This window comes from Aquarana catesbeiana, linkage group LG04 (assembly GCF_042186555.1).
Source record: "Aquarana catesbeiana isolate 2022-GZ linkage group LG04, ASM4218655v1, whole genome shotgun sequence".
NCBI lineage: Eukaryota > Metazoa > Chordata > Amphibia > Anura > Ranidae > Aquarana > Aquarana catesbeiana.
This window is the reverse complement of record NC_133327.1, coordinates 397,694,940-397,720,777: the sequence shown is the minus strand read 5'-3', so window position 1 is coordinate 397,720,777 and position 25,838 is coordinate 397,694,940. Positions and strand designations below refer to the sequence as shown.

Below are 25,838 nucleotides of genomic sequence, written 5' to 3'. Positions count from 1 at the left end.
ACAACAGGTACCTGATATGTGTGATCATATACTGGGGGGTATCGCAGAACATGTGCATAACATCTCTATCGGTTTTAAGGACCACAATGTATCCCTGCATTTCAAGCAACATCATGAGCAAGACCCTTCCGGTCTTACATTTTCGGGGATCGATCACATTAAACCATCATGGAGGGGTAGTAATACTGTAAGGGAATTATCTAAAAAGGAGACCCAATGGATTTTTCTAACTGACACGCTTAGCCCAAAAGGGTTAAACATAGAACTCAACATAAATTGTTTTCTAAGTGACTTTTAGTTTTATACTGGATTAGGGCTATTCAGCCCTTTATTTCTTTGTTTTTAGAATCAGACATATGTTTTTGATATATATTCTAGACATCTGCACATTATATATTTTTTTATTGACCCAACATTGTTGTAGAACTAATTACCATTCCCCCTTATTAGATTTGGGGAGTTTTACATTCTTTTTATGCTATTTTAATTACGGTATATTGTAATTTATCAGAACTTCCATCCTGATCACATCAGAATTGGGATTATGGTTTTCCATATAGTTATTAAATTCCTCTTTCATTTCATATTTTTATATCCTCATACTTTGATAATGTTGTTGTAATGAAAGGCGGCCTCTATCTCCTACTATATTGCACCATTAGATAGATAAGAATGAGGCGGCCAATTTTAAGAATTTGACATGTGATTTGCTTTATAAGCTTTTATGTTATCTTTTAAAAAAGCGATTGATTTCATGTTTTAGTCCTATACATTATGCTTAGTTGCCATAAGAATTTTTGTGACATTTGTGGATGTATGTTTTGTCTGCAGCTCAAGGTTGGTTGGACTACGGTCATTATTTCATCATTGATACGGATGTACCTGTCAATCAGACTCATACACCTTGAATAAACACTGACGTGGGCGGAGTAATGGTTAACTCCCACCCCTTGTCCCAGAAATAAATACTAAATGTTGCGCCGTGAGACCACGCCCTTCGAAAAAGTCTTGATGACGAAACTAGTCAGGGCGCGACCCCACGGAAACCGGAATTACATCATGACACTGTGCGCTCCAGGCCCGAAGCCTCCTAACCGGAAGAAGGAAGTATCTGTTGCTGTGATCAGTAAGACCTATTTTTCCAGCCTGTACTTCGCTCCCGTGGCCTCGGGGATAGTTACAATTGACAGCTCGTATTTCCAACTGACTGAGAGCTACAGAGTTAACATTGGAACGGCACTGCGCCAAGAAATCTTTTTATTTTATTTGTTTCATAAATAAATTATCAAAACGATATTGGACTATGTGGAGTCTCTTTTCTATATGTGGATACTGCTGGTGGTTTTAACCACTTACCTATGAGGACCCCAGGAGTGACCGGATAGAGGAAGCTGTCCAAGGCCTATTAACCCCCGAGTTCTGGTGAGTTGGAACCCCTTATGGGGGTGTGTGCAGCACAAGGTGATATAGCGTATGGTGAATGGTGCACTCATCCAACCTGTTACACACACTCTATTTATCCAGTTGGAGAGTTATTATTTACACATCTGTCTGTACTAGATTAAGGCTTACCTCCAAGGTTTAGGAGATATTTACAAAAAAGGCAATTGCCGATGTCTACGGCGCATGCGCACTTTAGACTCCTTTAGAAACGGCGATCGTGCCGTTTCTAAAGGAGATTGTTCTGTGACTGGCGGCTCCCGCGCACATGCACGGGAGTGATGTCATCGCGGCTCCGGCCAATCACAGCGCTGGAGCCTCGATACCTAGAAGGAAGGTGGACGCTTCGTGGAAGAGGGGACAGCAGTGACATCGCAGGCTTCGGTTTCAGGTAAGTGACACTTAATGGGCTACTATGCATGCATAGTAGCCCATTATTCTTTACCTTTGCAGGGAGACAAAGAGGAAGTAAAACCTATCAGGGTTTACTTCCTCTTTAAAGTGGTTAAAAACACAACTGAAACACAACTGACTGGTGTGAAGAGTTCCATAACATTTTAAGGGATGCCTGTTGCATGCACTTTTCTTCCACTTTTCTTAACTGAAAAACTGATCAAAAACTGATTAGTGTGAAAGGGCCCTTAAGGAAAGGTTATATTCCTCTTTAAACCTGCATATTATGTTTTTAGGTAGCCACTCCTTTTGGCAAATGATCTGTTGGAATGTTAAGCTGGGCCTTAAGCATGGGCTCATAGAAAATATAGATAAGAGCAGATGACCCACCCTACTGTGGCATTGAAAAAAAAGACAGAATGCACACTGAAAGATGCCTGTTTACCTAATTGCCTATTTACAGATACAGCATACTTGAAATCCATCTGTAACATTACAATCTCTGAACTGTTACTAATTAGTTTCCATAGTAGCTTACATGAGACTGTTGTATGTGTGAAATTGTTAGTGTAAATACCAATGATGTTGTGAAAATTACAGTAAACCATTACAATTATCCAGATTTCAGTTCATTGCAATCAGGTCTGTCAAGTGATTTTTTCTGATTAGTAGCTGTAGCTCACTGCAATTCGTACATTATGATTGCTCTTTAGGGCTTGTGTCAATAGGCAAATGTAACTTGCTTTTGACATCAATATAAGAATCTTCTGAGCTCATTCAGTATTCCAATGACAAGTGCATGTGACTTGCAGTTGACCTCCTTCTGGACTACATTTTAATTGCTTTAACATATTTTTTGCTTTCCAGCAGACTTGTATAGTGTGAGAAGCAGTTCTGATGTAATGAAACCTCCATGGTCCTTAAACAAACATGTTATACTTACCTGCTCTGTGCAGTGGCTTTGCACAGAGCAGCTCCGATCCTCTTCTTTGCGAGTCCCCCATCGGCGCTCCTGGCTCCTCCCCTCGAGCAGTGCCTCCAGAGAAAGCTGGGGGGCACTGCTACATGATCGCTCCCAAACTGCTGCTCTATGCGTCCATAAGACACATAGAGCCATGGCTCAGACTCACCCCCGTTCTCTACTTATTGGCTCCCTGGCTATGTTTGACATGGGCTCCCACTGCTGTCTCAGCCAATGAGGAGGGAGGGGAGAGTCCCCAAACAGTCGAGGCTATCGTAAACATCGCTGAATCAGAGGGGGCTCAGGTAAGGATTGGGCAGGCTGGGGAGGGGGGGGGGGCACTGCACACTGCACATACTTCATGTATAGAATGCATGAAGATAAAAAAACTTTAGCCTTTAGAACCCCCTTCAAGCTAAAAATGTAATAGTACCACTTTGGATTTGCTCTCACTTTTTGTCCCAGTGAAAACTGTCACCAGAACAAATTATGTCAGTTAATTTACCCAGAGAATGATAGTTTTTAGATCCCCAGTTTATCCAAAGCAACAAAAAATGGTTTGTCTGGAATTCCACTCTAAATATAAATATATTTAAGTTCACTCAGAAGCACATCCATTGTCCTATGTTTGCATCACTGAAAACATTGCTTGGAAAGCTGACACTATGTAATCCGTTGATTAAGGCAGCAGTCTGTATAAAGCAGCATAACCTACAGGCTTTTCAGATTCAATTTATTTCCTCTATTACTCTTGCTATACTGTTAGTTTGGCTTTGAAAAATCCCATTAATTGATAGAACAGTTAGATGATCTTGGCAAGAGGTTTGGCAGTTAAGAACGAGAGGATATATTTCATAGTGTCTTAAAAGATGAATCTGTGTATAGACAGGTTCGGAGTTCTGATTGGTGTATTAGGAAATTAGGTCTCTAGTTGGTTGCCTGAGGTGCTTTTTGAGAATTGTAAAGATGTAACTGTTCTGTAATGCTTATGAAAAATGGCTAGGGTACATCAGTTTGATGAAGTAAAGAGCAAGCTTTTAATATGTTAATCTCATTGACTGAAATAGACACAATATATATTGCCCTTGCATTTGGCATCCAGCGTATTCGATTGTACAGAACTGCTATTTAGACAATATGCTTTATATAAACAGCATATTAGAAATAACAACAGAGCTAATGGCTCTGCTTAAGTCCAATATAAACAAGGAAACATGACAGTCAAAATCAAGAAAATGATATATTACTAGATTTACCCATTATTTAAAGAAGTAAAATAGGAAATAATAAACCCATCAGGACATACAGTAATTGTACACGTTTTACAAAAAAAGTTGTTTTTCAATAAATAACACCTATTACTTTGGCACAGTTATATAATTTCTATAATTCACCATCCAAAGGTAATTAAGCCTATTTTCTGTGATTTATTCAACAGAAAAATAGAAAAGAGTATGAATGTTGATGATTCACTTGACTAATAGTTTAATGACAGCCTAGGGAATCCCCATAACACATCACTGCTAACTTTGACAATACTCGTGGTCATGGTAAAAAAATCGCAATTGTGTTAAAAGTACTATCCCCCCCTCCACCATTTTTTGTATTGGCATATTTGAGAATTAATCAGCTTTACTTGTTTTCAGTTATTTGTATTTCTGTTGGATAATGAAGGTCATCAGTGGGGCTATTACACGGTAATGATTGAACAAATTTGGTTTGCAAGAGGTATGGCAAACCCAGAAAAAAAACAGCTAAACCTAACCAAAATCCCATTGAAGGCCTAGGCCTCAATCACACAGGCATTGAAAATAGGGAGTTAGGTTGTGTTTTCATAGCTTCTCAACCATTTATCAACACCACTAACAACTGTTAACACAGGCAGCCAATGGAGGAGTACACATGGCAGCATTAGCATTGCCTTGTGTCAGGGCAAAAATAATGCTGTCTGCAGAGATCAGCATGTGTTGATACTTTGCAAACTCGCCTTTTCAGTTCTGTTGTGTTCTTTACAGTGAGTTGAGTGGTTGCAAAACCTTAAAACTGATCATTTGTCATTTATGCATTGTAAATGCTAACAAAAAATCTCACAAGAACTTGGACACCTGTGCAATGAGTATAAAAATGTGCATTAATGTTATAAGTGTGTTCATGTGTTAAAGGCTGCTTTAAAATTTGAAGCCTGTGTAGACTTAGCATTAGGGAGTCAAACTGTATTTTTTTATGTGAATTTGCAAGTTTGTTAAAAAAATTGCATGAGTAACTTGACACTGTTATACTTACCTGCTCTATGCAGTGGTTTTGCACATAGCAGCCTGGATCCTCCTCCTCTCGGGTCCCTCTTCTGTGCTCCTGGTCCCTTGTTGAGTGCAGCTTGCTATGGGGCACCCGAGCTGAGCCAAAGCTCCCTGTGTCCATTCAGACACAGAGCCACCACCCGGCCCCACCCTCTCTCTCCTGATTGGCTGAATTATTTTGATCGACAGCAGTGGGAGCCAATTGCATTGCACTGCTGTCTCAGCCAATGAGGAGGGGAGTCCCGGGCAGCTTAGAGACTCTTGCATCATCGCTGGATAAAAACGGACTCAGGTAAGTATTAGGGGGCCTGAAGGGGGCTGTTGCACACAGAAGATGTTTTTATCTTAATGCATAGAATGCATTAAGATTAAAAAAAAAAAAACTTCTGCCTTTACAATCCCTTAAAAGTTCAACAAAAAAAATACACAAATCCTTAGAAATGCCCTAAAACTGCAAGTGAACTTGAAGGTGCAATATCATGTACTATTTTAAAAGTGATGTTTTATGTTTTCATACAGGGGCTGCAGGTCTGGCATTTTTTTATAATCTAATATTTATTGAGTTTAGCATAAAATAACAGAAATCCACAATTAAACATATTGGGCATGTCTGGCACATACATCTGGAGCAGGTCTAACTTAGTTAAACTAGAGACAGCATACACAATACACAATCCAGATATTTAGCACCCCATAAAGGGCATATAGGTCCTCCACATGTCCCCACACCATCTTCAGCACTGGCATGGATGACTAGGGGGAAGCTTACCCAAATATAACATAAATCACAATTGTAACAACATACTGGAGCAGACCTAAAGTGTATATGGTATATGAAAGATATTGATGCATATCAGACAAATCACCACTTCCATAAGGAAAAAGAACAGGAGAGAAAGGGAAAAGGGACATAGGAAAGAAAAAAGGAAACAGAACAGAAAGCAACCCTAACTATCTAGTGTTTTGGGTATTTCAATGGGGAGGTCATGCAACTATGGCAGATATGTTATTAGTCATTGTGTGGGGATGTCAGTCAATTTGTTGGCATCTCAGGAGGAGGAGTAATACATTCACCCTGACCAAATGTCCTTAAATTTCTCCTGCTGGTCTCTGACTATGTGTATCCATTGTTACGCCTCCATGATGGCGTCCACCCCCTTTTTCCAATCTAAAAGCGTAAGACAGGAAGCCTGTTTCCAAAATCTGGGGATTGGGGATTCGGCTGCGTTTAGCAAGTGAGGAGTAACACTTTTATTTATATAATTTAATGGAGGAAGGAACCCTGCAGGTCTGGCATGTAGCAGTGATAGCAGTACCACTGTTAAATGACAGATTCCTGCTGGCCTTTGTCAACAAAATAGGGGATCTATCATTTAGTGGTAGTATCACCACTGCCCCTAATTGATGAATCCCCATTGTCTAAACAAAGAGGCTAGGGATCTTAGAATCCCATTCACTGTGTTTACATTTCGGTGATGCAGGAAAACTGTTATTTGTGACTGAAATCAGGGCAAGATTATCATGGCAGTGGTTTGTCACATTGCCATGTGTCGCTCCATGTGATTAACTTAGATCTACATCACTGAATGACATGGCTGACATTGGATTTACATTGTTGGATATTGTTTATTTATTATTATTTTTTTTTAAATAAAGAACTTTTAACAACAGTGTTTTTTTTTTTTATATAGTATATATTTTTTTCTGAATAAGTAACAAGGTGTACTACGTACCCCATACTACTTCATCTAGGGGGAGGTGGATACCTGGGACCACCTTATTCTAAATAGGGCTTTCAGATTCTGATAAGTTTCCCCCCACAGACTTTCACATCTCTTTTGAAAGGATGTGGAGATGGGGCTCTTGCCCCTATCAACATGGGAGGAACAAGGGAGGAAACTTGTACTCTTATAATGTTAAGGTCACGTGGCCTGGTATGGGAAAGGGTGCATGCTACAGTCAGGTTACATGCCAGGATAATGTACTGGTATGAACTTAAAGAGCGAGCCCACTGTTTTTTTTTCTTTTTTAATGATGTACTGGCCCTTATCCAGCCATGCAGTCTGACTGGTCAGAAAAGAGAAATGGGAACAAGTGCATGCCTTCCCATCTCCTCAACTACACAAAGCCATATGCCCTTAACATTGGGAGGGTACCTTGCAAGGGTTGGTGACCAAGGCTCCCCTCTTCCAAGGCAACCTGTTCTAATATTGATGGTGACCAAGAACCTCATCCCCACATGCCTTGTACCCCTTGTTACTCATTCAAAAAAAATTTGAACAGTAAATAAAAACATCCTTTCTGTGAAAAAACTGCAACTGCTTTACTAAAAAAGTGATATTGACTTGCTATCTTTGACAACCATTGACACCATGACAACCCACCATGTTCAACTGTACTCACCCACCAGAACTTCCTTTGCAAATGACAGGTCCTTGACACTGTTTAGATTTCAGTCATGATCATATTTTTTAAAGACCTCACCCAGGATCCTCCCTGACTTGTATATTTCATTACCTCACCTTAAAACTCTGTGCATAAATACATAACTCATAGGCTCATAAATAGATGTGTAGAGACCACAGTATCATATGCAGATGTGCTCAACATGCTTAGCTACAGTACTTTTTGAATCAGTTTAGACTTATGTTGGTTTGATGAATTTCTCTAAATAGATCAACATAGGTCTATGAAATGACAATTTTGATTTGAAAAAGTATACTCCAAAATTAGTAGCTTTGTTTTTTCTGGGGATGTTAATATGCGTGAGAGTAAAAACAAATGATCTTCCCTTCCATTCCTCTACATGTAGAGGAACAGCAGAATTAGGCAATGTGTTACCTGTTAAAGAACCTGCAACAGCCGCCTCACTGTTTTATTTCAGTAACAGCTGAAGAGCCCAAGGACTGTTATATAATAATATACACACCACACATAAGTATCCCAGATTGTGATTTTGGACAAGGAAATTTGTTCTAGTTTAGTTTGTAATTTCACCGTATAACAAAGAAAATTGGCAAGTGCCCTGAAAGGCACAGTATTTACTGAAAGTGTGAAAAATAACTTACGGGTTCTATTTTTTACATTTTATTACATTTAGACAGAATAAAACATTTACTGCTGGGGTAATCAAACCAATGTATCCTATATCTTTTTTTTCTCTAAGGACTAGTAAACCTAAAACATGTACTTAAAGCTCAGTTAAAGTCTCACACTTTTTATTTCTTTATAGTCCTGTATCCTGGTATTTTATGATTGTGCCTAATGTGCCACAGGCAGTATACACAAAGTAAAATAAAAAAAAAATCAGAAGCAAGGGAAAGTGTTTTTTGTTTTTGGTCAAACAGATTTTAATTTTTTAAACTATTTTTTTATTTTTTATTTTTAAGAATAATATAAACACATCTCCACATGTCACAAAATAATAAATATAACATTTGCAGTATGTGTAAGTAAGTCGTACATCAGGATATGCAAAAAATTTAATATAATACAGATCAAACTGTCATGTTTGGACTGTGGAAAATTAAACAGTTAAACATAAAAGTTACAAAATATGATGTACTAAGTACCATTTTGCCAGTAGTGATGAAGCCTCCAAGAAAAAAAAGGGGAGGCAAGAAGCCAAGGATATTCAAGTCTTGACAGTCTGCACAGTAATAGCGTAGAGTGTCATGTGGAAGAAAGAAGATAAAAAAGGGAAGTGAGGGGGTAGAGGAAGAAGAATAGAGGCGGAAAGGGAGAGAAACTTGGTAGAGTATAACATATATAATCCAATGCGAAGGGACGGAAGGGGAAGGGAAAGAAAAGAAAACAGTATATATAACTAGATAACTCTAAACCTTCTGGTCTATGGTTTTGCCCGGGGTCCAGTACACCTCGCTATATTGACTACGTCGACTATAGTGAGTTGTGAGTGGGGTCTTACCCTCAGTTGCACATGGAGTGCCCTTTTTTGATGGTGGAAGCAATACATGGACATTTCTGGAGTTAGAGGACTTAGTTCATTTATGCATTTTTTGTGTGTGATTCTCAGTTTCGGGTTTTATGCACATGATTTATAGTGGATGTTTTATTACTTACTTGATTATTTAATTTTTTGTTGCTATATATTTAGGAGCTGCACCTTTATTACTGTCCTAATTTATTGAATTTATATAAACTGTATAAGTTGATTAAATAGAAATCTTAGTGATTTTTATAACTGGTGGGCATGATGGGTGAAAGTTTTTTTTACCTGTGGATCATTCTTTGTTTTGTTCTTTTACAAAAAAAGTTAAAATTATCTCACACCATGTCACAGTCCTTTATATGAAATAGAAACAAACCGGCCAAAGATCGTGGATAATGGCAATAATCAAATTACACATACTAACCAGCTGGGGATCTAACAGAGAAACAAGCAAATGAGGAGGCCATATTTGGTCAGTTCGCCCACCCAAACCCCTGGCTGATATTTGTTTTTTTTAATACCAACAATTGTTTTATTGTAAAATAAGAAATGACAAGAAAAAAAAAACATATACAAACATAGTATGTTTCAATAATTTGCAATCCATATGGGTATAGAACATAATATTACAAAATGCAGTCAGTGGTCCAATCAAGGACCTTCAAATTTAGTCTTCATAGATTGTAAAAGGTACTTTTAGCAACAAAAAAAACTGATCCAAGCATAGAGAATGAAGCCTGTTGCCTTGTTAACCCAACAAAACAGAGACGTAAGGGTAGAATGATCATCACTGTGGTGTTGAACGTTGTTCTTTCTTAATGAGTCTATATACCCACCATCCAATATGTTGTCCAAGGCCCCTACTTTCTGTCATAAATGTGGGCTGATGCTTGTAAAGTAACAATGTAGATCATCTTAAATAAAACATTACATGTCAGAAGATGTTTAAGATTAGTTTATGGATCCAGCCACCATTAGATAATAATTATCATGCTAACATTTCAAAAACTGACTGCCAAATACATTGCACAAAATAAAAGGACAGTAATTGTTAAGGCTGTCACTCACCCAGCAAATTCTTAAGAATTTTATAACCAAGATAAAGCGAATCAAAATGAGGAGCTTTTATTGTCCTCAACATACATAATGAATGTGGCAGGATGAATTAGAATAGTGTCAATGTAGTAGAAATTATACATAAAATGCTCTCTTGTGTAAAAAATAGGGAAACAGTAGTTTCTAAAGACATATAATAAGTGGCATTTTAAGGGATTGTCAGGGAATCAGACCTCTACAGACCACTTAGATTTATGAAAAGTATAAATTCTAGTCTATTTAAGTGACTGTTTACTGATATTTAATTATTCTTCATATTTATATAGCACTGGCATATTATGCAGGGCTTTGTAGAGTACATAAGCTCATTCACATGCATTTGTTCACATCCCTGATTGAGGTTCACATTGAAAGTCTTTGCACCAAGGGGTAGGTACACTGTGGGCTAATCATTACTGGCTGTTCAGCAAGACTACCAGATAATTCACATTTATACATTTAAAAAAAGGATGGTATATTTAAAAAGACAACAGAAGCCCAAAACTATTGTATATGCCAATACAAAAAATGCATAGGAATTTCAAAAATTCTAATTTGTTTATGAGCTTCTGACTAAAAAAAAATAAAAAATATTAAAATGTATTTTGTATTCTTTTTATTGCTATAGCATTATATCATATTGCTATTTTAAATAAAATGTATTTTGTATTCTTTTTATTGCTATAGCATTATATCATATTGCTATTTTAAATAAAAATGTGTTTATTTGAGTTCTTCTTTAACTAGGTTACATCAAAGCTATACACAAATTTACACAAAATATTCAAACACTAGTTTGTATAACATCAATTAATACACAAAACTACAATTCTACAATTCACACTAAAAAAACTAAGTCCATTGTACTAATAATAATTCCCAGTAGCGTTTATAATGATAGTGGTTGTAAATTCATAGAAAGGGTATCAAGATTTGCATGACAATCAAAATCCCATGTAAAGGTACAAGAATTGTGGTAATTTTCTAAAATATATAAAAAATCCCTATTTGTTAGTGATTGATAGGGATGAGCCGAACACCCCCCGGTTTGGTTCGCAGCAGAACATGCGAACAGGCAAAAACTGTGTTCGCACACGCAAACACCGTTAAAGTCTATGGGACACGAACATGAATAATCAAAAGTGCTCATTTTAAAGGCTTGTATGCAAGTTATTGTCATAAAAAGGGTTTGAGGACCTGGGTCCTGCCCCAGGGGACATGTATTAATGCAAAAAGAAGTTTTTAAAACAGATGTTTTTTCGGGAGCAGTGATTTTAATCATGCTTAAAGTGAAACAATAAAAGTGTAATATTCCTTTAAATTTCCTACTTGGGGGTTGTCTATAGTATGCCTTTAAAGGGGCACGTGTTTCCCGTGTTTGACGGCAAAATGACATTTCAGGAAAAAAAGTCATTTAAAACTACTCGCGGCTATTAATGAATTGTCGGTACGACAATACACATAAAAGTTCATTGATAAAAACGGCATGGGATTTCCCCACAGAGGAACTCCGAACCAAAATTAAAAAAAAAAAATGTGTGGGGGTCCCTCTAAATTCCATACCATGCCCTTCAGGTCTGATATAGATATTAAGGGGAACCCCACGCCAAAATTTTTTTAAAAATTGCGTGGGGGTCCCCCTAAATTCCATACCAGGCCCTTCAGGTCTGGTATGGATATTAAGGGGAACCCCGCACCAAAATTTTTTTTAAAATGGCGTGGGGGTCCACCTCAAAATCCATACCAGACCCTTCAGGTCTGGTATGGATTTTAAGGCGAATCCCGTGCCAAAATTAAAAAAAATGGTGTGGGGTCCCCCCAAAAATCCATACCAGACCCTTATCCAAGCATGCAACCTGGCAGGCCGCAGGAAAAGAGGGGGGACTAGAGAGCGGCCCCCCTCCTGAACCGTACCAGGCCACATGCCCTCGACATTGTCCGCATGTTGATGGGGAGAAGGGCTTCATCCCCACAACCCTTGCCCGGTGGTTGTGGGGGTCTGTGGGTGGGGGGCTTATCAGAATCTGGAAGCCCCCTTTAACAAGGGGACCCCAGATCCCGCCCCCTGTGTGAATTGGTAATGGGGTACAAATGCACCCCTACCATTTCACAAAAAAAGTGTCAAAAAATTTAAAAAACACAAGAGACGGTTTTTGACAAGTCCTTTATTAATTTCTTCTTCTTTCCGCTTCTTCTTCCATCTTCTTTCTTCTGGTGTTCCTTCGGTGTTCTTCTTCTTCCTCCATCTTCTTCTTCATCTTCTTCTTCTCCATCTTCTTCTTCCTCTGCTCTTCTCATCCCGCATCTTCCTCCAGGCTACTTCTCCGCTCAGTCCGCACGATCTGCCCCAGTGGGAGTCTTCCACCGTGTGACGCTTCAGTTCTTCTGACATTTCTTAAATAACAGAGGGTGGGGCCACCTGGTGACCCCGCCCTCCTCTGACACACGGGGAACTTCCCTGTGGCTTTCCCTGTGTTGTCAGAGGGGGCAGGGTAACCCATTTACATACCTGGGTGACCCCGCCCCCCACACAGGGGGGCTGGGATCTGGGGGTCCCCTTGTTAAAGGGGGCTTCCAAACTCCGATAAGCCCCCTGTCCACAGACCCCCACAACCACTGGGCAAGGGTTGTGGGGATGAGGCCCTTCTCCCCATCAACATGGGGACAAGGTGCTTTGGGGGGCTACCTCAAAGCACCCTCCCAATGTTGAAGGCATGTGGCCTGGTACGGTTCAGGAAGGGGGCGCTCTCGCGGCCTGCAAGGTTGCGTGCTCGGATAAGGGTCTGGTATGGATTTTTGGGGGGACCCCACGCCATTTTTTTTTAATTTTGGCCCGGTGGTTCCCCTTAAAATCCATATTAGACCTGAAGGGTCTGATATGGATTTTGAGGGGGACCCCCACACCATTTTTTTTTTAATTTTGGTGCGGGGTTCCCCTTTAATATCCAGACCAGACCTGAAGGGCCTGGTATGGAATTTAGGGGGACCCCCACGCCATTTTTTTAAAAAAATTTGGCACGGGGTTCCCCTTAATAACCATACCAGACCTGAAGGGCCTGGTATGGAATTTAGGGTGACCCCCACGCATTTTTTTTTATTTTGGTTCGGGGTTCCCCTGTGGGGAAATCCCTTGCCGTTTTTATCAATGAACTTTTAAGTGTATTGTCGGACCGGCAATTCATTAATAGCCGCGAGTTTTTTAGTTTTAAATGACTTTTTTTCCATTGAAATGTCATTTTGCTATCAAACTGTTCTAAACACAGGAAACATGCGCCCCTTTACAGGCATATTATAGACACCCCCCAGGTATGAAATTTAAAGGAATATTACACTTTTATTGTTTCACTTTAAGCATTATTAAAATCACTGCTTCCAAAAAAAGTCTGTATTTAAAACTTTTTTTTGCATTGATCCATGTCCCCTGGGGCAGGACCCAGGTCCCCAAACACTTTTTATGACAATAACTTGCATATAAGCTTTTAAAAGTAGCACTTTTGATTATTCATGTTCGTGTCCCATAGACTTTAACAGTGTTTGCGTGTTCGAACAAATTTTTTGCCTGTTCGCAAGTTCTGGTGCGAACTGAACAGGGGGGTGTTCGGCTCATCCATAATCTTCATACATATGCTAAAACAATGGAGCCTGAAATATGTTGTGTTCTATATTTAATTTAATAAAATGCAAGTTTTGAGGCAGTGGTGTGCTTCATTTTTCGTTAACATCTCCTTGAAAGCATGGAAGTGGTGTATCCACAAAACATTACTTTGTGGCAGTCCTGAATCTGCTTTGGAAGATATATATTAATATTCTTACATATTATTTATTTGATGCATTGGTTCTACTGTTTTTAAAGGCAAACAATCTACTTCTTGCGATCGCATTGACAAAAAAAGTTATGTATTCGCTATTAAGTATACCAAAATTTTCCTGTTGAAATGTCAAGGTTAAAACATACAGTTTATTGCTGTGGAAATCCCTCTGGTGACATTTAGTACAAAGCAATACTGGGCTTAGTATATCACATTAGTTGGAAGCTTGTGATATCAAGTATAATTTATGTTTTTCTAAAGTGATACTAATAGGTTTGGATTTTGTCAATACAAAAGAGCACTATAAACTTACCTCCTGTGGAGGCTTTTGAATAAAGCTATACTTTAATTCATTAGTTGCCTGAAGGGTATGTTTTATTCTCTATTTTAAATCTCTATTTTAAACTAATTTAATGTAATATATTTTTCAGCCTTGGCTTGTCATTTTATAACAAGAGGAAATACTTATGCGTATCATTATGGGTTGATGTCATATTTATTCTCAGCCCTGAATGCATGAAATGAAAACACAAATGTGAAATGTGAATAGCTGGCTAATAAGCAATATGCCAAAAATGACAGCATATAAAGCAATGTAGCCTCAAAAGATTTTTTTTTCATTGTGGTAAGTGAAAATTTAGCATTTCAAACAAAAAGTCATTTGCACTAAACATCACTGGCTATAGGAGCATAAAAGACTGGCACTTCACAAAAACACTTTCTCGTTACAATTATGCAAACTTTAGATAAACAAATATTGTTTATACATAAGGAAGTAAATAAATCCATACCAATTGCAAACAGTCCACAAAGACCCCTACCGCGTATAGATATTTTTATTTGCCCAAAGATGGGCTGTAACATATATATTATATGTGATCTTACCACAACTGTGTTTGACCAGAGTCAACAGGAATTTTCAAAGTTTATTAAGTTCTTTAAGGTGCTATAATTTATTGAACGTTGAAGGAGGACAATGTCATTGACCTTGTGTATGCTTCCACCCCACACTATCCAAAACAGAATTGTTGTTGACTCCTGGAATAAATGAGCACCAGTAAACTCAGGAAAAGCATGCAAAAATGTGGTAGCCTCCCTGACGGTAATCCCGAGTGTGGCTCCGGGTTAAATTTCAGTCCCATTAGCAGTAACCCCGAGCAACACTCGGGATTACATTGCAGGATCCTGGTGCGGTATACTTACCTTGTCCCCAGGATCCTTCGATGTCCCCCGCAGTGTCCGTGGGCTCTGTCCTCCTCCCGAAGCCTCTCCGTGCCAGGCTCCGTTCCCTGCGAGCGGCGCGACGCACGGGGGCGGAGCCTGGCAGCAAATTCAAAAAAATGTACAAACCATAACACATACAGTACTATAATCTTACAGATTACAGTACTGTATGAAATTATTTCACATCCCTTTTGTCCCCAGTGCTTTGGCCCATGCCCTGCATGCAGTTTTATATGATATATACTGTTCTTTCTGCCTGGAAACTGGAGATTGTCCATAGCAACCAAAAAGTGTCCCTTTATGTCAAAAGTGGCTTTAGATCAGCTAGAAAACAGCGATAGTAAATTAGAACACTTGCAGAATTGAGCGATAGTGAATCGTGGGGAAATTTATTTTATTATTATTATATTATTATTTTTTTTAATTATTTATATTTATTTATTATATTATAATTTATGTTTTTGTGTTTCAAACTTCATCATACCCGGGATATCTACTAGACTCTTGTTTGGACAGATTTAAGTGTGTTATTGTTAAGAATTACAGGCCTACAATATAAAACGCCAAAATTCCAAGCAAAATAATTGTACCGCTTTCAGCACCTAAAATCCGAAATAATCATACCGCCAGGGAGGTTAAGGGATGGGCAATATGATTAGGTCTGTTAGAAAAGGAACTTTAGTTATTCAATATATTATAACCCCGAAGTTGTTCTTGTCTCTGAACAAAGCTCGCTTTTTATTATATTAAAAATTTAAAAAAAAACTTAAAATTTAACTATAAGTCATGGTATCTCTTTCCTGTGGTAGTACGCAAGGAGCAGTGGTGATCATGGCCATTATGCCACAAATGTTCACAACCACCCAACACTATATTCTCAAATGACATGTGATTTCACATAGTTTAGTGTGCAAAACTGAGTACAGGAGGTCAAGGGGAAACATGTATGGGCATAAGAAGTTGCGTAAACATTGTATAAATAAAGCTCTTTACCAGGCTTACCACCCCTAGCCAGAACTTTTACTCAATGTCTCTGGATATTACTAGGCAGGAATCTTATTGTATTACTCTGCTAGTGTTGTCGTGTTGAGTTCCTTAGTCCTCACAAGTGCAAAGGAAAAAAGGTCTGGTGTCACCCATAGAACACCTCCATCCCAATATTGTGGAACAGAACACAGAAAAGTCTCCCTGGGACTTTGAGTGAGGTGAATATGGATAGCCATTAAGCATACCAGAAGTAAACATAGTCTCAATATTTTAAAAATATCATACGCAAATAAATAGCATAGATGGGTGTCAAGCTGATAAAATAGTACAGTACAATATAAACATTGTCATGGACATACAATACATATAAAATGCAGTAACACAAGCATCTAATATAACCCTACGTGTTTTGCTAGACAAGGCTCGCTTCTTCAGGGGTGGATGCGTGTGTAATAAATCTGAAATTATAATAAACAAGTATGTGACCCAGTGGTGATGATTAAGACACAAGGTAAGAGGGGTGTAAGGGCAGAAGACCTCATACATACCAATCGGTTCGGGCAGATTACCAAACTCTTTCTTCCCAAAGGACGGCAACAAAAAATATCCAGCATGGGAGCTGAGGAGGCAGGACCAACCTTACCTCAACAGGGGACAACCGAAGGCTTAATAGGATGTCCTAGATTACGGGAGCAGTATGGCCCAAACCATATGTAAAAGTCCACCCACAATAAATAAAGTGCATATACAGGGGAATAACTAAGTAGCAGAGAGTTCTTGGTGCATACCTTGTAGTGGCCAGAGTGTAGAATATTCCCCTCAATTGAGGATATTTTTCACTGTCGTCCTTTGGGAAGCCAGCATTTGGTAATCTGGCCAAGCCGATTGGTAAGTACGGGGTATTCTACCCTTAGACCCTTCTTACCTTTTGTGTTAATCATCACCACTGGGTCACATACTTGTTTATTATCATTTTAGATATATTACACACGCATCCACCCATGAAAAAGCGAGCCTTGTCTCACAAAACGCAATCATTTATATTAGATGCTTGTGTTACTGCATTTTACATGTAGTGTATGTCCATGACAATTTCTACATTGTACTGTACTTTTTTTATTGGCTTGACACCTATCTATGCTATTTATGTGTGTTTGACATCTTTTGAATAAATATTTATATATTTATAGTTTATTTATGATTTGTAAGCACTTTAAGTGACAGGACAGCACCTTTTTCTCTCTTCTTTTAAATTAAGATTGTGGTATATAATGACCCATTACAGTACAAAGTTATACTTCTGGTTTGAGCCTTTCGCATACAAGAACACTTACACTATATTACCAATGTATTGGAATGCTTGCCTTTACACGCACATGAATTTTAATGACGTCTTAGTCCGTAGGGTTCAATTCTGAGTTGGCCCACCCTTTGCAGCTATAACAGCTTTAACTCGTCTGGTAAGGCTGTCCACAAGGTTTAGGAGTGTGTCTATGGGAATGTTTGACCATTCTTCCAAAAGCACATTTGTGAAGTCAGGCACTAAAATGGAAGAGAAGGCCTGGCTTGCAGTCTCCACTCTAATTAATATCAAAGGTGTTCTATCGGGTTGAGGTCAGGACTCTGTGCAGGCCAGTCAAGTTCCTCCACCCCAAACTCGCTCATCCATGTCTTTATGGACCTTGTTTGTGCAATGGTCATGTTGAAACAGGAAGGGGCCATCAACAAGGTTAAGAGTATGAAATAGTCCAAAATGTCTTGGTATGCTGACGCCTTAAGAGTTCTCTTTACTGGAATTAAGGGCCCAAGGGGCTAAAGGGCCAAGCCCAAACCCTGAAAAACAAACCCACATCATAATCCCTTCTCCACCAAATGATTTTGACCAGTGCACAAAGCAAGGTCCATAAAAACATGGATGAGCCTGCACAGCGTCCTGACCTCAACCCGATCAAACACCTGTAGGTTGTATTAAAGCGGAGACTGCAAGCCAAGTCTGCTAGTCCACATCAGTGCCTGACCTCACAAATGCGCTTCTGGAAGAATAGTCAAACATTCCCATAGACACACTCCTAAACCTTGTGGACAGCTTTCCCAGAAGAGTTGAAGCTGTTATAGCTGCAAAGGGTGGGCCAACTCAATATTGAACCCTATGGACTAAGACTGTGCGTGTAAAGGCAGGTGTCATAATAGTTTTGGTAATATAGTGTATCATATACTCCAATCTATCACTATTATGTCCATTATGAAAAAAAATCAGGTACAAAAAGCAGAACTCTGCAAAACACACAGAGAAGTTGATTTAGTAAAGGTTATTCATTTAGCAAAGTCAATTTTCACTTAGCTTAATAAATTTAGGGTAGTTTCACTCACTCTGAATACCCAGCAATGTAAGCAGAAAATACATTTTAAAAAAAATTGATTTTTGATTGCACTTGTTTGGGTGATTGAAGTCAGCACTGTTTCACCTCATTAACTAAGCTAAGTGTAGAGCATTTAATCCTTTATTAAATAAACCAAATTGGTTTTATTGATACTATAAAAAGACAAACAATTAAGCAGAAAAGTGTACCCTCACTTTACAAATGACTTTCTATGTAAAACAGCACCTACCTACATCTCAAAGGCACAACAATATTATTGCTTTCCTGATGCACAACACAAAATACTGACTGATACAGCCTTACATATACCTAGATAAATACATAAATAAATAAAGAAGGATTTATAATGAACACCCTTATTACCTCCGTGCTATGCTCTCAATTGCAAACAAACATTGCTGCAGCACCAGCTTACAGAACAAGCTAATGAGCAGCAGCAGAACAAAAGAGCTAATGCAGATACCAATTTGGATTAGGAATTTGCTGTCTATATGCCCTGCTGTTTGTCATAAATACATGATAGAAAATAGCACACTTTTTGTAAAACACCATTTAACATATATCATTTCATTAGCCTCATTGTACTATAATGCAAAAGAAAATGCAAAGGAAAATATAATAAAAGATAGCCATAGTGATACAAAATATGAAACCATTGTTTTAGACTTTAAGGACTTCTTCATACTTCTGGCATTGTTGAAGTGAACCTTGCAATTGCGTGCATTTCAGTGACATTGAATTTATGTCACCCTAAAGCACGTCCAGAAGGAACTTGCATTTTAGTGCACCACAGTTCATGACAAAGTATGATGTGTTTTGCTTTGCACTGCAAAAAATGTCGGGTTGACATTTTCGGTTTAGGTGCATTACAGCCCATTCATTTTGCTTTGATGTATGAAAATGCATGCGCTTAGGTGCAATTTGGTGAGCAGTGAATGGACCTTAAGTGTTTAGGTACACAGGACACACGGAGGATTTACTAAAACTGGAACACCCACAATCTGGTGCAGCTGTGCATGGTAGCCAATGAGCTTCTAACTTCAGCTTTTCCAATTAACAGCTTCCCGCCTGGCATATAGCTGAAATGACTGGCCGGGTGGGGGCCCTCCCATTCTAATTGGATGTCATATGACATCCTTCAGAATGGGCTGCTCAGGCGTGCCCCTGGGGACGCGCAGCATGGCGATCCATGATTCGGCGTGTCCCTTGGAAACACTGCATCACCGATCTTGGTAAAGAGCCTCTTTACCATGTGATCAGCTGTGTCCAATCACAGCTGATCACAGTGTAAATTGGAAATGCAGTTTATCGGCATTCCTCTCCTCACACTGACATGGCATGTAAGGAGAGCCAATATGAGGCTTTCCTCACAGGGGAGATCTGCCCCATTACTAATGCCTGTCAGTGCCCACCAGAGATGCCCACCAATGCCCACCAGTGATGCTTACCAGTGTCCACCAGTGATGCCAATCTGGGCCCATCTGCTATTCACTGCCCATCAGTAATGCCTGTCAGTGCCCATCAGTGCCTCCTCATGAGTGCTGCCTATTAGTGCCATCAGTGCTGCCCATCAGTGCCACCTATATCAGTGCCCATCAGTTCTGCCTATCAGTGCCCATCAGTGATGCCTATTAGTGCCCATCAGTGCCACCCATCAGTGCCCATCAATGCTGCATATCAGTGCTGCCTATCAGTGCCCATCAGTGCTGATTATCAGTGCCGTCTATCAGTGCCCATCAATGCTGCATATTAGTGCCTTCTCATCAGTGACCATCAGTACCTGTCAGTGCAGCTTCATCAGCGCACATCAGTGAAGGAGAAAAAATATTATTATTATTATTTGTAAAACTTTATAACAGAAACTAAGAAAAATTTTGGTCTTTTTTTCGTTTGCTTAACAAAAAATATAACACCCAGTGGTGATTAAATACCAACAAAAGAAAGCTTTATCTGTCTCAAAAAAATTATAAAACTTGTTTGGATACAGTGTTGCGCATTGCTGCGCAATTGTCATTCAAAGTGCGATAGTACAGAAAGCTGTAAATTGGCCTGGGCAGGAAAGGGGTGAAAGTGCCCAGTATTGAAGTGGTTAAGCTCTGGCAATAAAACCTGGAATCTGATTGGCTTGTATGCAGACCTGCACCATATTTTGCACATTGCAGTTTTAGTAAATTACCCACACAATGTGATCCCTAAAAAAAAAAAAAAAAAAACACACAGCATTCAATAATAACTGTGCTATATTTATAACTAATTATTTATTTCTACCACTGGGGTTAGAGGTGCTCTAAAAGAAAATAAAAACACATGTGTCCAGTTTTTGGCAGTTGTGGAAGCTTTTGATCAGTTCTTATTTGAAAAAAAAAAACATTGCCTGGAATATTCCACAATATTCTGCTGCCCATTACCTAAAATGGTATTTCAAGACAGTATTCATGAAACTGTCAACTTACCCTGGAAAGGTCCCCAGCTTCCAAATAGAAACAGATAATAAATACATTCCAAGCTATCCACACCACGAGCCAGACAGCATACTGTGGAAATAAAGGGGTAGATGTAGGTTAAGTACAAAAGTACAAATAAATTGCCACAGATACAGTCTTTCATTCGTCATTACAACTTTTTGGCATTCACTCAAGAGAGTATAAGATAACCACCAAAATGTTTTGAGTATATATTCATGGCCAAAGTATAAAGGAAGATAATGTAATTCACTGTAATAATTCCATATCCAATTTTAAGAGGTCAGTTGATCGTATTTAAGTTCAGCCAAGGATTGAGATTAAAGGCTGTAGTTACATGTAGGACTTTAAAAAGAACCTGTCAGGACAAAAATATAAGAGTTCTCATTGCTGATTGTTTTTTAAAGTTGAAAGCTCCAGGGCTGTCATACTATCTTTCGTTCTTACATTGGAGAAGCAATGACCTACAGTAAACTTAGGTATGTCAGCTGTCAGGATGTCTGATATGTAAATGCTTGTTCCAGGTCAGTGACCCACTAGACTAGCAACAAACAACCCTGGAGGAGGCACCTTCCAAATAATGACAAATGACTAAGGATGACAAATGACAACTGCTCATATGAAATAAAGTTTATTGTTAATAAAGTAAAACTCTGGCTAAATATTCTTGTACATATGCTATGTATCTCTCCATCCTCCTCACACCCCCCTCCAGTGCCGGGGCAAGGTCATCTAGAGCCCAGGGCGAGCATACTAAAAAATGTATGAGCATTATGTGTCAGCAAAAATCCCCCTTCCACCCAAAAAATTATGCACTATGCTGCATGCTTACCCCCTTAAATTCCCCCTCCTCCCAGTACGAATCCCCCCTGCCTAAATCCCCCCTCCCAGCACAAATCTTTGCACCCCATCCATCCTCCCAGCTCAAATCTTATCTCACCCCAAATATCTCTAGCGCACATTCTTCCCCCCAAATCTCTCCTCCTAGCACAAATCCCTACAATCATCTATACTAGCACAAATCCCACCCAAAAAAAGTCCCCATCTAGCACTAATTCCCCACTTTATCATATCAGCTATTCTAGCTTAAACCCCTCCAACCCAAATCCGCCTTCCTAGCACAAATCCTCTTCCCTCATCCCAACATAATCCCCACCCCCCAAATCACCATTGTTAATGCCCCCCCAAATCTCCCCTCCTAGAAAAAATTCTCCCCCCTCTTGCCCCCCAAATCCCCCCTCCAAAATCTCCTCCCCTTGATGTACTTGCAGCACCCTCCCCACTTCACATGATGCCACAGTGCCCAGGGCAGCCACCCCTCCTTCCCGCCTCTTGTCCCGGCCCTGCCCACCCAAAAAATATATATTTTAATTAACCAAACACCCTTTACTTAACCACTTTAAGACCGCCCAGCACACATATACCCACCGCCTGTGGGCCACCCACAATTGCGGTACAGAGAGGCAGAACGGGGATCTGCCTATGTAAACAAGGCGGATCCCCATTCTGACAGGGGACAACATTAAGATCTGCTGTTTCTAGTGATCAGGAACAGCGATCTCTGTGTTGTCCCAGTGAGTCCAGCCCCCACACAGTTAGAACACACCCAGGGAACACAGTTAACCCCTTGATCGCTCCTTAGTGTTAACCCCTTCCCTGCCAGTGTCATTTATACATTGATCAGTGAATTTTTTTAGCAGTGATCACTGTAATAATGTCACTAGTCCCCAAAAAGTGTCACTTGGGGTCATATTTGTCCGACGCAATGTTACAAAATCACAGATAGTCGCCATTACCAGTAAAAACACTAAAAAAAGAAAAAAGTCCATGAATCTATCCTCTATTTTGTAGATTCTATAACTTTTGTGCAAACCAATCAATGTACGGTTATTGCAATTTTTTTTACCAAAATGATGTAGCAGAATACATATTGACCTAAACTGATGAATAAATTAGTTTTTTTATATATTTTTTTTGGATATGTATTATAGCAGAAAGTAAAAAATATTGTTTTTTTTTTTTTTTTTTAAATTGTTGGTCTTTTTTTGTTTATAGTGCAAAAAATAAAAACCACAGAGGTGATCAAATACCACAAAAAGAAAGCTCTATTTGTGGAAAAAAAAGAACAACAATTTTGTTTGGGTACAATGTCACATGACCATGCAATTGTAAGTTAAAGCGACACAGTGCCATATCGCAAAAAATGGCCTGGTCATTAAGGAGTAAAGAGAAAATGTAATTGTATCATCACAGAGTGGTACTGTGGATACAAAAAACAATACAAAATTGCCAAGTCCCGAAAGAATTGGAAGACTAGGTGGAAAAATTGATGATGGACTTTGTAGGCACCACAATAACAACGTTGATAAAATTCAAATATCTTTATTACCTATTATAAAAATTGACAATGCTAAAGCATTTTCCATTCACAGTGTAGCAGTTGTTGCCTAATTGGCACATAACACACCACCTATTACACCAACATTACTAATAGATGTTATGTGCCAATTAGGCAACAACTGCTACACTGTCAATGGAAAATGCTTTAGCATTGTTATATTATGTAATAAAGCTTTTTGAATTTTATCAATGTTGTTATTGTGGTGTCTACAAAGTCCATTATCAATTTTTCCACTTACTCTTCCATTAAGGGGGTAAATTCTTCCGGGGCTGAAGTGGTTAACTTCTTCACTGTAGAATTCTGGCCAGTCTGGTGATGATATAAGTACATGTGAGCACTACTTAGTCCAAGAGTACTGTTAGTCCAGCCTGCATGATCATGAATCCCTAGGCAAGTGTTAATGACAGACAGAGTTCTCAGGAAATGGGTAGAATGATGCAAAATGTTGTTCAACCTGAAGAGGCCTGGCAGCACTGAATAAAGGAAAAAACTTGGGATATCACTCAATGATTGAGAGGGTAAGTCGATTTCTTAGAACAATAGTATTTTACTTCAGACAATTGCCAACAAGAACTAAAAGGAGAATTAAAATCTTTCATGTAATCAAAATTTTAGGAATCTTCGATCTTCAATGGTTTTTTACAAGAGAAAATCAAACAGAAAAAAAATCTTAAAATGCCATAAAGGGAAAACTTAATAACTGTTGCTTTGTATTGATCATGTCATAGAAAAAGCCATGATCACTAAAAACCTTTTATATGGTCACTGTGGCAAGTGCACATCATAGAAAATGAATGATAGCAACAATTAACTTAGCTTGGCCATGGATGTGAAAATCAAAATTTGTTCAACCCAAAAAAATAAACATTTTCTACATCAAGTGTCATAAATGTGAACAGTTCTGCCATTTGTGCCTAACTTAAAAATATACAGTTTAGATAAGTATATTTAATACGAGTAATGAAAAGGGATTCATGCATTTCATCCACTTAATTGTAAAAATGCTACATTCTAGTGATTTGACAGCACAGGATATGAAAGTCAGTTAACATCAGCATTGTAAAACTGTGCTCAAGTTGTCATTAGCCAGAAGCACAAAATATCTGAAATGTCTTTTAATTTGAAAACATTTAGTAAAAAGAACATTCATGAAGGGCATGTTATGGCAATTATTTGGCCATATTCAATGCAACATTATACTGTGCAATGTGCAAATATAAACTGAAACAAGAAATAATGTGAAAAATACAGTTACAACCTCTGACAGCTCTGTAAAATATGATAATTGGTTTTTGCATTGTAGCTGTTATGTTCTATTGTTATTTAAACAGCAGTTCCAAGCAACAAGTCAAACCAATGAATGAACTTCTAATGTTTTATAACAAACACCGCTTAAATCAAAATGTTTCATAGTTTAACCCTAAGCTGATTATCTGTAAATCCATTAAGTTAGACCAATAATATGCAGTGCCATACAGGATCACTGGGAATGCTCTTATAGTGTAACAGGATTCATGATCAGCACTCAGTTCAGACAGATAAGCAGTCAGTACTAATGGCTACTTGCTTGTTCATTGGATGCGCATCTCTCTCACAAGGAGATAGGAAGAGTCTGGTAGTCCAGGTCTACAGCTGAAGGGATCCCTGGACTTGTTCCACAGGGCAGTGGCAGGAAGAGTCTCTCCAGACAAATAGGATAATGGCTGCAAGCACAGAACTATCCCAGTTCGGACACAGCTGACACTTTTTTTTGTAGTGTCTGGGGCTTGGAAGGAACCTGCATGGTTTTGCACTCACACCAGGTCGCCCACATGCCTGGATTAAGGTGGAGACATTTGGTGACAGCTCTATAATATATATACCTAATCACTGCTGTCTCATAAGGCGTGGTCTCTCCGAACCCCAGGGGGTGAGAGAAAGCAACTTATACCCCCTGGATATGTCCAGGAGACCAGAGGCTTGTGGAAGACCAGAGGATTGTACAGCGTTAAAGAATCCAGCACCTGCATGTGCACATGTTAAGTAAAAGGACACTCTGCTAAAATTATCTTTTCTGTTTGTTAGAAACAAAGAATCCTGCAGGGGGTGTGTTTAGAAATACACTATAAACAAATTTCATGCATGGCGAGCCGAAGTTCTATGATCAAACCAAACAAATAAGACTCCACACTCTAGGAAAATCAGCCATAGTACACAAAAGTGAGATACGGTTCCAGCCCAGTTCTTACTAGGCCATGCCCCCCTTGACATGTTTCACCAAACCCATGGGGCTTTGTCAGAGAGACACCTCTATGTCCAAGCACCATGGGTGGGGTGAAATGTATCGGGGGCATGGCCTGGAAGAAGCCAGGCTGAAGCCACGTCTCACTTTCTTGTACTTTGGCTGATTTTCCTGGAGGGTTTTGTTTGGTTTGTGCACCTTAGCCAGGGCCGGGA

At 39.0% G+C, this 25,838-nt stretch overlaps 1 protein-coding gene across 3 annotated transcripts in view; it reads right to left on the bottom strand.

Moving 5' to 3' along the window:
* The window catches only part of NKAIN2 (sodium/potassium transporting ATPase interacting 2), a 1,596,052-nt gene that overhangs the window by 820,762 nt on the left and 749,452 nt on the right, over positions 1 to 25,838 (bottom strand). For all 3 annotated transcript variants that reach the window (XR_012243909.1, XM_073627189.1, XM_073627190.1), the window contains exon 3: positions 20,993 to 21,073. Coding sequence is in view for 2 of the 3 variants with exons in the window: in XM_073627189.1 (XP_073483290.1) it covers positions 20,993 to 21,073 (81 nt within the window). In the remaining variant the exon portion in view is untranslated. The remainder of the gene's footprint in view (positions 1 to 20,992; positions 21,074 to 25,838) is intronic.